The 12,348-nt window shown below is 35.6% G+C and overlaps 2 protein-coding genes across 2 annotated transcripts; one reads left to right on the top strand and one right to left on the bottom strand.

Moving 5' to 3' along the window:
* Nucleotides 1-2,575: 2,575 nt before the first annotated feature.
* LOC117564186 (uncharacterized) lies at nucleotides 2,576-3,182 on the bottom strand. The gene is made up of 3 exons (XM_034242864.2): nucleotides 3,056-3,182; nucleotides 2,916-2,991; nucleotides 2,576-2,820 (listed from the first exon to the last, which is right to left on the bottom strand). Exons 2-3 carry the CDS (start codon nucleotides 2,988-2,990, stop codon nucleotides 2,749-2,751), a joined length of 147 nt encoding a protein of 48 aa, XP_034098755.1. The 5' UTR covers nucleotide 2,991; nucleotides 3,056-3,182; the 3' UTR covers nucleotides 2,576-2,748.
* On the top strand, nucleotides 3,143-5,739 carry LOC117564180 (odorant receptor 9a). Its single transcript, XM_034242852.2, has 3 exons — nucleotides 3,143-4,053; nucleotides 4,327-5,120; nucleotides 5,658-5,739. The coding sequence occupies exons 1-3, from the start codon at nucleotides 3,615-3,617 to the stop codon at nucleotides 5,721-5,723; spliced, it is 1,299 nt and encodes a 432-aa protein (XP_034098743.1). The 5' UTR covers nucleotides 3,143-3,614; the 3' UTR covers nucleotides 5,724-5,739.
* Nucleotides 5,740-12,348: the final 6,609 nt, after the last annotated feature.

The raw sequence follows: 12,348 nt of genomic DNA, 5'->3' as shown, positions 1-12,348 counted from the left end.
CGAACTTCCAGCTACCGAATGCAATTTCTGCAGACAACGCATCATTGGCGACCACATGACCAGGAGGATTGTTGGACACATTGACGCATTGCTGAGCAAGTGTATTCTGTAATCGGAATTTCGTCAAGCAGTTTCGTGATCATCAGGTCGATAAGCCGTTGTTTAACCCTGGCAATAAAAATGTGCGCCAATAATTTGCAGCAAACGACAACGGAATTAGTGCAGTGACGGCTAAGCAACGGATCAGTAATGAAGATTATGTTGTCATTGAATTCCTGCATCAAAAACAGTATTAATCCAATATTTCCACTTGCAACTACTGTTGTGTGAATCAAATCAAAGATATTTACGCTAAATCTTTCAAAGTCTTACATATTGCGAGTGTTCCCATTGCAATTGAGAGATCTTTCTGCCAAACTGCAATGCACAAAATAAAAACACACCTACACACACAATTGTTCAGCATCTCTGAATCCCTGGCTTCAGCTTTAGGCTGATGTCAGAGTGCGCGCGAGAAGCGATGAGCAAAGCGAGAAGATGTCAGAGTGAGAGCTTTGCGAGAAGCGAGTTACATTGTTATTTTGTAAGGTTTGAAAATAAACGGTAATTAAATCAAAGAATGCAAGAAAACAATCGTACGCTCTGAGAGAGTTGAAGCGATAAAGCAGGTTGCAAACTGCTCTCTCGCTTTCTCGCTTGAACTCGCAACTCGCTTCGCTCTCACTCTGCCATCTTTCGAGCGATTGCATATGAAAAGGGTTGCAGTGGTTTATCGCTCGTTCTCGCATCGCTTCTCGCTCGCACTCTGACATCAGCCTTAGATCATGTTCACGCATATTCACAATACAACAACAGGAGCAGTGCTGCCCATCGTTGCATATTTACACACTTATAATGGGGTGTAGTGCTGTCCATATACTGCAATTTTTTTTATTATTCTAAAATGACACTTGTCACCTCTCGGTTAGCGCAAAAAAAAAAAATCTCAAAACTCATTCAAATCAAGAAAACAAAAATGAAAGGAAAATCTGTTAAATTTGCTTCCATCGACAGACAGTATTTTTAAGTGACTTTTTTTTGTCCTTGTGTTTGAATAAGATGAGTGTTATTTCAGTATTTTGTTTGCAGTGACTTGAGTCTGCTGCCGCCAATTGCTGCAATTAACTCTTAGTATTAATTCGCCCAAAACTAAAAAAAAAAAAACGTCCCCTGTGTTACGCCCACCTCACACAACTACCCGAGGGCGGAGGCGGGTCAAATTGGAATCGGAATATGAATTTTTGATTATGTTGTATGTGCTCAAAATGATAATGATGATGAAGACGTTGATGATAATGAGGCAAATTAGACGAAAACTCGTAATAAAACAAAAAACACAAAAAGAAAAATAAATAAATACGAAAAAGATTAAGTAACTGTAACTTAACAAGGATATAGCATATGCATATAACATATACATACAATACATACACACATTATAGAGGCAAAACCCAATTTTTAATGACAAAACCCTCACATACAATTAATATTGATAAAATAAAAAAAATAAAAACAGCATAACAAACCAACAAACATATTATGAGAAATAAACAAAATAAAAAAGTAGTAGACAAAAAAAAAAACCCAAAATATAAAAGAAGTAATACCAAACAATTAGATAACAAATGGAAATGGCAAAAAGGCAAAAAACACCCGATTACCGAATTCAGAACAATACATGCCTATATACATACATACAGAGTAATGCATAAATTCATGTGTGTGTATTTTTTTCGCACTTTGCTCGGCTGCTGCTGCTAAAAAATAAAAACAAAAAACCACGAAACCACAAAATTCAAATCAAATTTTAAAACGATATGATACGATATATTTATATATGTTGATGTGTTTTGCTAGGGCAAACGGTTTAGTTATTAACGAGAAACAAAAAAGTGAAAAAAATACATGATGATAAATGAGAAAATCGAAAAGCAGCGCTTGCTATTACAGAATACATGTAAAAGATATATTTTATAGCTATAGCATAAACATAGAATTGATAAATGATTAATTTATACATACATATATATGATATATATATATATATATATATACATATATATATTTTAATTGCATATATGGTTTTTCGTCTCTATCTCTACCAAAGCAAAGAAAATGAATACAAGTAAATGCATTACATTACGGTACGTACATATATATGTAAACCATTTTTACATTTAATTCATTCAAATTAATTTTTAGTAATACTTAAATTTCGATAACTGGGCTAAAAAGAAAACAACAAAACACGCACCCACACAAATATACACGAGAAGAATGAGAAAACCCAAAAAATAAAAAAAAGTGGAACATTTAAAGCTAGTTCGAGAAATGAAATAAAAACTTTAAATAAATAAAAATATTTAAAAACAAAAAAAGAAAAGCACAACTTAGGTTATTGAGCGCCGAAGAGCGAGAGGTAAGATCGACCAAGTGTAAGCCAGTTTTGTAAACTTGGCACCACTGTTTGTATTTAAACATACAGAGTGACCCACTGTGCAATGCACAAATTACATAATTATTGAGATTCGCCGTGTTTCAGGATGTGATTAGAATTATATATTTTCAAGTGGTTTATTCCTTTCTTATTCTTTGCACTAACACATAAATTATAAGTGGCGGCCAAATAATCCTCCTTAAAGGAAACTATTTAACATGCGCGCATCAGAAATTTGTGGCAGCCACAAAATGACAAGTGTGGCGCATGCTTTACTTCTTCTTGGGCTTCATCACATTGTAGGCGATCAGCAGACCGACAACGGCATAGGTTGCCTTTGCCACCTGCAACACAACATAGAAGGCATTCGATGTCATAATATGTTCTTTTACTTTTTTTTTTTAGTTGGGTTAACTGCAATGTTTTTTCTTCTACTCACATTTGCACGGCCGGCCATCGTTGTGCCATTGAAGTGCTTGGCCAGACCAGTCAGTTTTTCTCCTTCACCAGCCATTCTGTTTGCATTTAAAATATTTCTATTCGTATAGATGATTTTTGACAATAATTGCATTTACTTACGTTTAATGTTGTTTTGTGTTGAGTTCAAACAACTGCTCGCAAAATGACAATAAAAAGTTTCTGCCAATAGGTTATACAACTGTCAGCGTTGCCAGCCCGTTGCTGTCAGCATTGTGCGTTGCCAGTGTGTAACATAATTTATTGATGTGGCAACAAGTTGGTCGCACTGTGTTGTGTTCGCAGTTTTATCGTTTATCGTTGATCGAACAGCGCGCTTTTTATACGTAAAAATGAAAATTATTTGAAATACCTAAACAAATTACTTATATGAACTGATTTAAATGCGCTAATTACATGGCAATTAAGCGTGGCATTTGCACGCTACGTCAAATGTCAACAGCACCTTTAGCAAATCTCATTAAATGACTCGTCTGCATTGCAATTAAAGTGGTTACCCCCCCCTTACGCCTTCTCTCCCACCATCGCAGCCACAGCTGAAGCGCGCGCAAAATGGCGGCGAGTGGATAAAGCTCTAAATGGCTGTAAATTATAATGCAAATCCATCAAGCGGCGACGGCATGCCTCTTGAGCAGCACAAAAGGCGGTAGCACAATGGAGGATGGGCGTGGCGTTATTTGAAGTGCAGGCAGTCAACGAGCAGCATCAAGGTCAAATGTGCAGCCACGCCCACTTCAACTTAAGTATAAATAGAAAGGCGACTGCTGCCAAACAAGGATCAACCATCGACAGCATGGACGAAGCTTATTTTTTGCGCGTACAAGTCTTAGCCTTTCGCCTTATGGGTTTCGATTTGTGGAACAACAACAGCTCAAAGGATCGTCCACAGATCTCGTTTCTTGTCATTGGCACCATGGGCGCCTTTCTTGGTCCGCTGTTTTTTGCCATTAAGTTCTACATCAAGAATGTGAGCATCATGTCTGATGCCATGGGCTCCTTTCTGGCCATTCTCCTCACCCTGGTCAAATATGGTGTCTTCATCTACTATCGCGGTGACTTTGTGGAGCTCATCTATCGCATTCGCGGCATTCTTGAGCGTGGTAAGTGGTAAACTTATTCCGTTAGATTCTAATTAATAGCCAGGCACTTAGGCAATTAGAATCTTTGCAGATACAGAGTTATATTTTTGCTGATTTCTTATTGATTGTCTTGACGATTAAAACTTATTTAAATTTGTATTTAAAAGCTTACATTAGGAAATAATAATTTAAAATGTTAAATTAAAAGTAACTCAGTAACTCTCTGTAATATTTTTATTTATAAAATTTACATTTATTATGAAATAAAACTGATTTTAACTGCTTTGTTTGCAGAGATTGTGGCATGGCCCCAGGCTGCACAGATCGTGGAGACGGAGAATCGCAGCGATCAAGCGCTGAGCTTGACCTACATGCGCTGCTTCTTTGCCGCCTGCCTTTTTGCGGGCATCAAGCCCATTGTGATCATGGTCACCACAAAACTAAGGACTGGTGAAACGTATTTGGAGCTGCCGCATTCGGGCGTGTATCCGTGGAGCGATCAGGCGATCTTGTACTACGCTCCCACGTACATTTGGAATTTGCTGGCCAGCTACGGGGCCGTCACCATGTCCTTGGCCATGGACACGTTGCTATTTGCCTTCACGTATAATGTGTGCGCTTTGTTCAAGATTGCCCAGCATCGCATACGGCACTTGCAGCCCATGGAGCAGGAGCCGAGGCAGGAGTTGCAGCAACTGATTGATGTGTTGCGCCTGCATCAGACCGGTCTGATGATTGCCACACAGCTGGGGCGTAGCCTGAGGCCTTTGGTGTTTATGCAGTTCTTTGTTACGGCATTGCAACTGTGCTTTCTAGGCTTTCAGTTGGCCGATCTGTTTCCGTCGCCTGTCTGCGTTTACTTCATCTTCTTTGTCAGCTCGCTGCTGATTGCGCTGTTCATCTATTCGCATTGCGGCGAGAATATGAAGCAGGCCAGTGCTGACTTTGCCATAGCAGTCTACGATAGCAACTGGGTGGAGTTTGCCCCAGCCACACGACGTGCCCTCATCGTCACCATCATGCGGGCCCAGCGACCATGTCAGCTAAAGGGCTACTTCTTTGAGCCAAACATGGCAACATTCTCGGCGGTGCGTGCTTAACGGCAATTCTTATATGTTTATTTTCATATGTGCGTCTTGATTTGCCTATTTATTTCATTATTCATATTTGCCTTTTGATTTGTATTTTGATTTTCATATACTATTTCATTTTCATATTCATTTCTATACTTATTGGACTGTTGATTGATGCCTATCAATTTATTTTTGATTATTGCTATTTTTTATTTCTCTATTTTATTTGTTTATTTATGTCCATAACTAATCGAATTTTTTAATTTATTGGAATTTTTATTCAAATATTGTATTTTTTTTATCAATTTATTTGTGTAGATAATTTTATTTTTATAAGTGATTTTGGTGCGTATATTTATTTGAAGATCTAACTATATTTTTCTCTTTACTTTTTGAGGTATCTATTTTTCAATTTCTTTTTATATTTTGTTCCATATATTTTTATTTGTATATATATTTTTTATCAATTCCATTTATTTTGATATCCATTTTTTTTTTTTAATTTTTTATTAAACTTGTATTTATGTTTAATATCTTGATGCCCTTTTGCAGGTGGTTCGCTCAGCCATTTCGTATGTCATGATGTTGCGCTCCTTTAATGCCACGGGTCAAGCATAACTACGCAACTCTGCAGCATTCCTGGTCCCATAAGACACGTCTGTCCTGCTATCAGCTTATCACTGCAGTTAACAGCACACTTTTGCTTGCATTTGTTAATGCTCCTAGACTTGCAGCAGTGAACCTTTATATTGCATTCCCATTCGCGGCACTCATAATCTCATCTACTACACTTACTACACTCGGGTATGTTTACAGTTTTTATTTATTATGCTACACTCGTGTTGGTCTCATATAGTTTATCTACACACTTATGCATTTATGTGATGCATATAAGTTGTCATTATTAGCTACATCAGTCGAAGAATGTAATAACGTCTATTTTCTAACAAATTTATCCTGATGCAAGTGAAAGCAATTAATTTGAAAACGTGAATACACCACGTATGTCGAATAAGGTATATTTGGTATTCGAAATATACCATTGAGTACAAAATATACTATAACCGCAGCATGAAAGTTTTTATAAATTGCAAATTCGACTTGAAAGTCAGACAGATAAACATACATTAGAAATATGTATAATTTATATTGAGTTGTTATCTTCTGTCTGTTACATACATTTCCCGTAAGCATAGAATACCCTTCCACACTATATAGATGGAGTATTTGTCTGTTTTATAAAATTAAATACTTATAAGACACGCATTTCGTAGTTTAATTGTAATAAACTATTGAAATATAATTTGGGTTTTAACATTATATCGATATGATATACAATATTTAAGCAAAAAAGAGTATCAAAACCAATTAAATTTAATTTTCTCCTCAGCTTATTATGTGGTTAGCTTTATTGTCGATGAAAATTTGCGAGTCGTCTTGTAAAATTACGAACTCTGTTTGTTGAATGAAGAAAATTCCATAGATATTTTTTATGAATAGCGCTTCACTTGTGGCTTTTGAAGTTATCTATTCAGTTCTTGGTATTGCTGTTGCAATTTTTTAATAAACAGCGAATGAGCTGAACGCGTATTTGCTGCTGCTGTGGAATTTAGAGTGCAGAATGCAGAGCTCAGGGTGCAACATTGTAAATGCTGAAGAGGCAGATTGCAAGAGATTTTTCCAGCTACAAATATACAGAAAAAAATCATGAAGATAGCTAAATTTCATAGCAGCAACCGCAGCAATCCAACGCCACGTGAATTCATGTTGTAATATTCCAATGGTAGTTGGCAATTTTCACTCTCCACACTCCGTTTATATACCCGGCAGAAAATGTATGCAACAGGCAGCAGGAGGCATATCTCATCCTATGAAGTATATACGTTTATTATTCATCAGCGTTAACAGGCTAGACGTTATACCCATTTCCGTCTGTCTGTCTGTCCGTCTGTCCGTATGAGCACCTAGATCTCAGAGACTATAAGAGATAGAGATATAGCTTTCTTTGAAAGCACTTAAATGAAGTTTGTTCAAATTTTTCTGAACATTTTGTGATGAGATAAAAATTGTAAAAATTATTAAAGAAATACTTTTGTAAGTTCAAAAATGCCTTATTACTACGGGTTTTAGTTGCTTTAGCTGACAGTCTGGTATATTTGATTACTTTATGGTATATTTTGAATGTAGTGCTATATCAAATATAGCCTTTAGTATTTTTCAGTATTTGTGCTATATATTTTATGAATAATACCGCACTGTTTTACTTCTATTCAAAATGGGTGGCGGGTATCTCACAGTCGAGCACACTCGACTATAGCTTTCTTACTTGTTTATTTTTACTTTCTACTTAACATTGCTGGCTATCGCGTTGCCATTTTTACTGCCTTGGTCCAAAGCAACTATTCAAACGATGTGCATGGCTCGAACCCTGATTGATGATGAGTACAAAAGTGCAATATGTAAAGTATACGCAACGTGGTACTGTGAACAAATGAGCGTCAAAATGCCGAATCATAATTGTATCTAGGGTGTTGTGTATGAGCAAATATTTTTGAATTTAGATTTCGCAAGAATATCAATTATTAATTTTTAAACATTCTGTGTTTTTTTTGTGGTATTTGTTTAGCCAGTGTTTCAATATCGAGCACACTCTTTTGCATGCAGATTAATAATGAAATAACACAGAAGAACCGTTGGCATTTCCCTTAAGATTCTGTAGTACTTGTTGCTTTTGTGCTTGCATATTTCTTATTGATTTGCTATTTATGCGGAGTCTATGCAGCACTTTGATTGCGCATTTTTTACCTTGTTTACCTGTTCATAATGTGAATGTTGTGGCTGCTTTTTTTGCTGCATAATAGGATTCAAAAATATTTGAGTTGCTGTCAATAAAAAATGGGTTCAATACGACTTTTATTTTATTGTGTATTTTTCTGTTGACAAATGTTGCCCGTTGCAATTCAATTTGTTGATTCGTTGAGCGGCTTTAAGTATTTCGTTACCCTAGTGAATGACAACGAGCTGGCTAAGCAGTTACCGCCACAATATTAAACAAACATTTTTGTTTAGAAAGAATCAATTAAAAATCTGTATTCTTTATAATTAGTATTTTTTCGTATTTTGTTTGGTATTCTTAAGGCACTTTACAGGGTAGAGAGCAGCTGCAACAGTTTGGCAGCATAACTGCATGATTTCTTGTAAGTGAAACGCATACACGCAACTTCTTGATACTTAAAAGAAACACAATTTCCGGCAGCTGTCTCCTCCACTTGCCTCGCTCCGACCTTTGTCCTTAACTCTATGCTCTGTGTTTTTGCAGCTTCCCTGCTGTCCCTAATTTGTCTGTCCATCAACATTAGAAATGTCATCAAATACTAAATACAAAAGCTGGACTAAAAATTGAGCACAAACTGCAAGAAAAATCATTTATTTATGTGTTGTGCTGCGCTAAAGTTTGCAACGAACAGCGTGCAACAGCCATGGGCGTTCTAAGAGCTGTGTGTGTGTGGCATGCAACGTGCTTTTACCTTTTAGCCTGGCTGGCAACTACTAGTGAATCAATTAGGACGCCATAAATAAACCAAAAATTTTCCCAAAGCGCAAAGTCTCATGTAGTAAATCGAAGACAAAATGCACTCAGAAATCAACCAAACATATTTAACTGTGTAATTCAATCTGGCCAAGAAAAATATGAAAATTATGTGGGAAATTTGACGGAGTTTTCGCTTCAAATGGTTGCGATTAAATCAGAGGCATTAAAGCAAATTTGGGTTAACAAGTCAAAATGCACTGGTTCTTAAATAGAAAGCTGGTAAACAACATCTAAATGAAAAACCTATACTAACTTTGTAACTGCAGCTCACGATGACGTTTCGTGTATGTAATAGTATGTAACATAAGTGACTCGAGTACTATGTAGCAACATAACGTATTTGCTTACGATACGTGATTGGCACACGTAATGCTGACTGACATTGACACCTTGGCTTTGCTTCATTTCAATTACAAGCGAACATCAAGTCTGACATTTGATACGAAACGTAATTGAAGTCGCAGCATATGTGACGTATCTAGAACTCTGAGTAAAACGTTACAACTGCAAAATTATAAATAAGTTACCTGGAATATATATTAATCTTATAATTTTGGTAGGTAACTTTAGTTTCCTGTTATGTAGAATCCACTAACAGCATTGTTGCTTACATTGATTTGCGTTATGACAGTTTGCGAGAATTCGATTTATCTTTTAATTTAATTCGCACATCAATTTTGAAGCCATCAATATAGCTTCTTGTGATGCCTAATGTTACTTATAACGTAATCGCTGTTTGGGTTTGCTTTACATTAACGTTAGATTTGTATTTAATATTTCGATTTCGATGTTACATTTGACGAATTTTTAACGTTGTTTATACCCGCCACCCATAGAGTAGAAGGAAATGTATGTAACAGGGAAAAGGAGGCATCTCCGACCATATAAAGTATATATATTCTTGATCAGCGTCAACAGCCGAGACGATATAGCCATGTCCGTCTGTCCGTCTGTGTGTCTGTCCGTCCGTCCGTATGAAACACTAGATCTCAGAGACTATAAGAGATAGAGCTATAACTTTTTTTCGACAGCATTTGTTGTTTGCACGCAGATAAAGTTTGTTTCAAATTTTTACCACGTCCACTTCCGCCCCCGAGCACACTCGACTGTAACTTTCTTACTTGTTTTGTTGTTGCTATTGTAATCAATTTTTTTTTGCATAGTTGTTACGTTTAGTGTGACGATAACGTAACTGTTGTTGAAGGGTTTACATTAACGTAAGATTTATATTTATTTTATTTATTTACTTATTATATTAAATCCAGTATTTAATACTACATTTAAATAGAGAAGAGAGTACTGGCTGCTGGGGCCTTCGACTCGAAAAAAAACTGTCGGTACTTAACATATCATACCTTAAATTTAGTTTTCATTATTAAATGGTACATTTTCATTATTTATATTTAATGTTGGCTATACATTTTAATGTTGAATAGTCACAAAATGTTTAAATTATTTCACATTCACTATATTAAAGGAATGCTTCTATGACGTATGAATTAATTTATCTACGATATAACGTTAGTTTTATATATTCTATATATGAATTAAATTAAATTTGAGCTTGTGAATTGTGAAATTGAATTGTGAATTATCGCAATGAATGTGTAAATTTGTGTGGTAATTAAAATCTATTCGAATGCTGTCAAACTACTTAAATTACAATGGCAAATGTAAAATAGTTTTGCCGATGGTTTGAAAACATCAATAGGGATTATATAGACACCAAACCCGAAAACTGAGACTGCAGAGTTAAAGGCAAAGGCAATTTGCAAAAGCCAAGCCAATTAGAAAATCAAGTACCACAATAGTGGTCAACTGCAGACAATGCGAGCATTAGAAACGTTTGTCTAAGGGCATCTGATAATTAATTAACAAATACCAACCTAATTAATTGGGGATTAGAAGGCATTTTTGTGCATTGTAAGGTCAATTTAGCAAGTGCATTGCATAGTTTTGAATGGAATTACCATATGCCAACAGTGCATGAGTTTAACAATGGCAAAGAAGCTAGAGATGATAGCGCAAATTGTTGTGGCAATAGAGCGTATCTGGTAGTCGAGAATGTAATGAATTCTTTTTAGTTGACATTAGAAATTGAGAGTAAAATTATGTGCATTTGGCTGCAAGTTGAGCATCAAACTAACCTGAAAGTTTGTGTTACTCTGGCTAAATAAAGAAAAACATTTTGGTTGCTCATCGGGCTGTTAATTATTCTCTCGTTGTAACATAGACATAAAATCAGTTTCGATTGTAACTTCAAAACGCTTTTGACGCATCTCTAGCACTGCAATTTGGAAAGGGTTTGGGTGCGAACATTTTGATCAGATTGCAATCCGAATGCAATAAGCCACGGACAATGCAATGGCAACTTAGCAGCTGCAGCATCAGCAGGTAGCCAGGATATGCAGCTAATAAATATAGTATTTTGCATAGGTGGGGACTGTATTTGAAAAGCCATGATGATTATTTGTCAGCAAGTACACAACCTGAAGGAGCAACAGCATTTCTATTGTCTTGCTGTCTGATTTCTGTTGCTATTGTTTTAGTATTGGCATTCCAGATTTACAGTCCTTGCAGTGCTTAGCTAAAAGCTGGTCGCTTGGCAATATTACGCATACGACGCATACGCAATTGGATTTCGTTTTTTGTTGTATTTTTTTGTGGTCTCTCTCTCCCTCTCGTTTGTATTGCGTCGAAAATCTGTCCATGTTGTTTATCTTCTAATTAAAGTGAGCTGCAAAATCACTGTCAACGTGCGTGTTCGACACATAATTGAAGTGAAACCTCTGCGGATTTTGTTGCATCAGATATATGACGAAGTTTCGTCAACATTATTAAGAGTTTGAAATTTACCTGATAGAGCAGCAGTTGAAGTTTTTAATTAAACTCGAACTCGAACTCCAGTTGGCAGCCAACTGGCATTATGTCATCTCGGCAATTATGCAATGCATTTCTTTTTGTTGCCTTTGAATTATTAGAAGAGTTTCTAGAACGATTGCTGCTGCAAAATTGAAACTACGGAGCTGCAATGAATGGGGATTAGTTTAAAGCGTTGCTTAGGAGTAACATGTTTTGCTTTCAACTTGATGACGAACGCGGAAGAGCGAAGCAATTAGCGTAATAAACAGCAAATTTTCATTCGTATGTCGAGTCTGTTGCAAAAGACACAAATTAATGATACTTTTACATGTTTGCAAAGATTTTGTATTTTGTATTTTACTTTTGTAAAATCCAATTAATTATAGTTTCTATATTCCTTCTCTCTAAGCTTTACTTTCAATCATTGTATGAAATGTGGCATTAATTGAATAAATGTGTCAATTTTGTATGTTCTAAAAGAAATGTTTATTTCAGAAATAACATCATTTAATAATTATTTCTTGAACCTCAAGTGTAGTTATAAATTAAATACTTTCCTAAATAATTATTTCGGAAACATAAACTTCAAGTTAAAATACAAAATGTTCTAATTAACATTCATGTTAACATTGAACGCAATCAATTTTTTAATTATTGATTATTATTATTATTAACAAGTTTTTTCCTAAGTTAAAAGATAGCATGCCAAGTTTACTTATGAAAAACAAAGTTCGTTTTGTTCGCAATCTGTTACTGTTAAATAAAATAATTCTACATATGTTTTCAAGT

This window comes from Drosophila albomicans, chromosome X (assembly GCF_009650485.2).
Source record: "Drosophila albomicans strain 15112-1751.03 chromosome X, ASM965048v2, whole genome shotgun sequence".
In the NCBI taxonomy this organism is placed as follows: domain Eukaryota; kingdom Metazoa; phylum Arthropoda; class Insecta; order Diptera; family Drosophilidae; genus Drosophila; species Drosophila albomicans.
The sequence above is the reverse complement of the archived record's forward strand: the minus strand, read 5'-3'. Positions and strand labels throughout refer to the sequence as shown.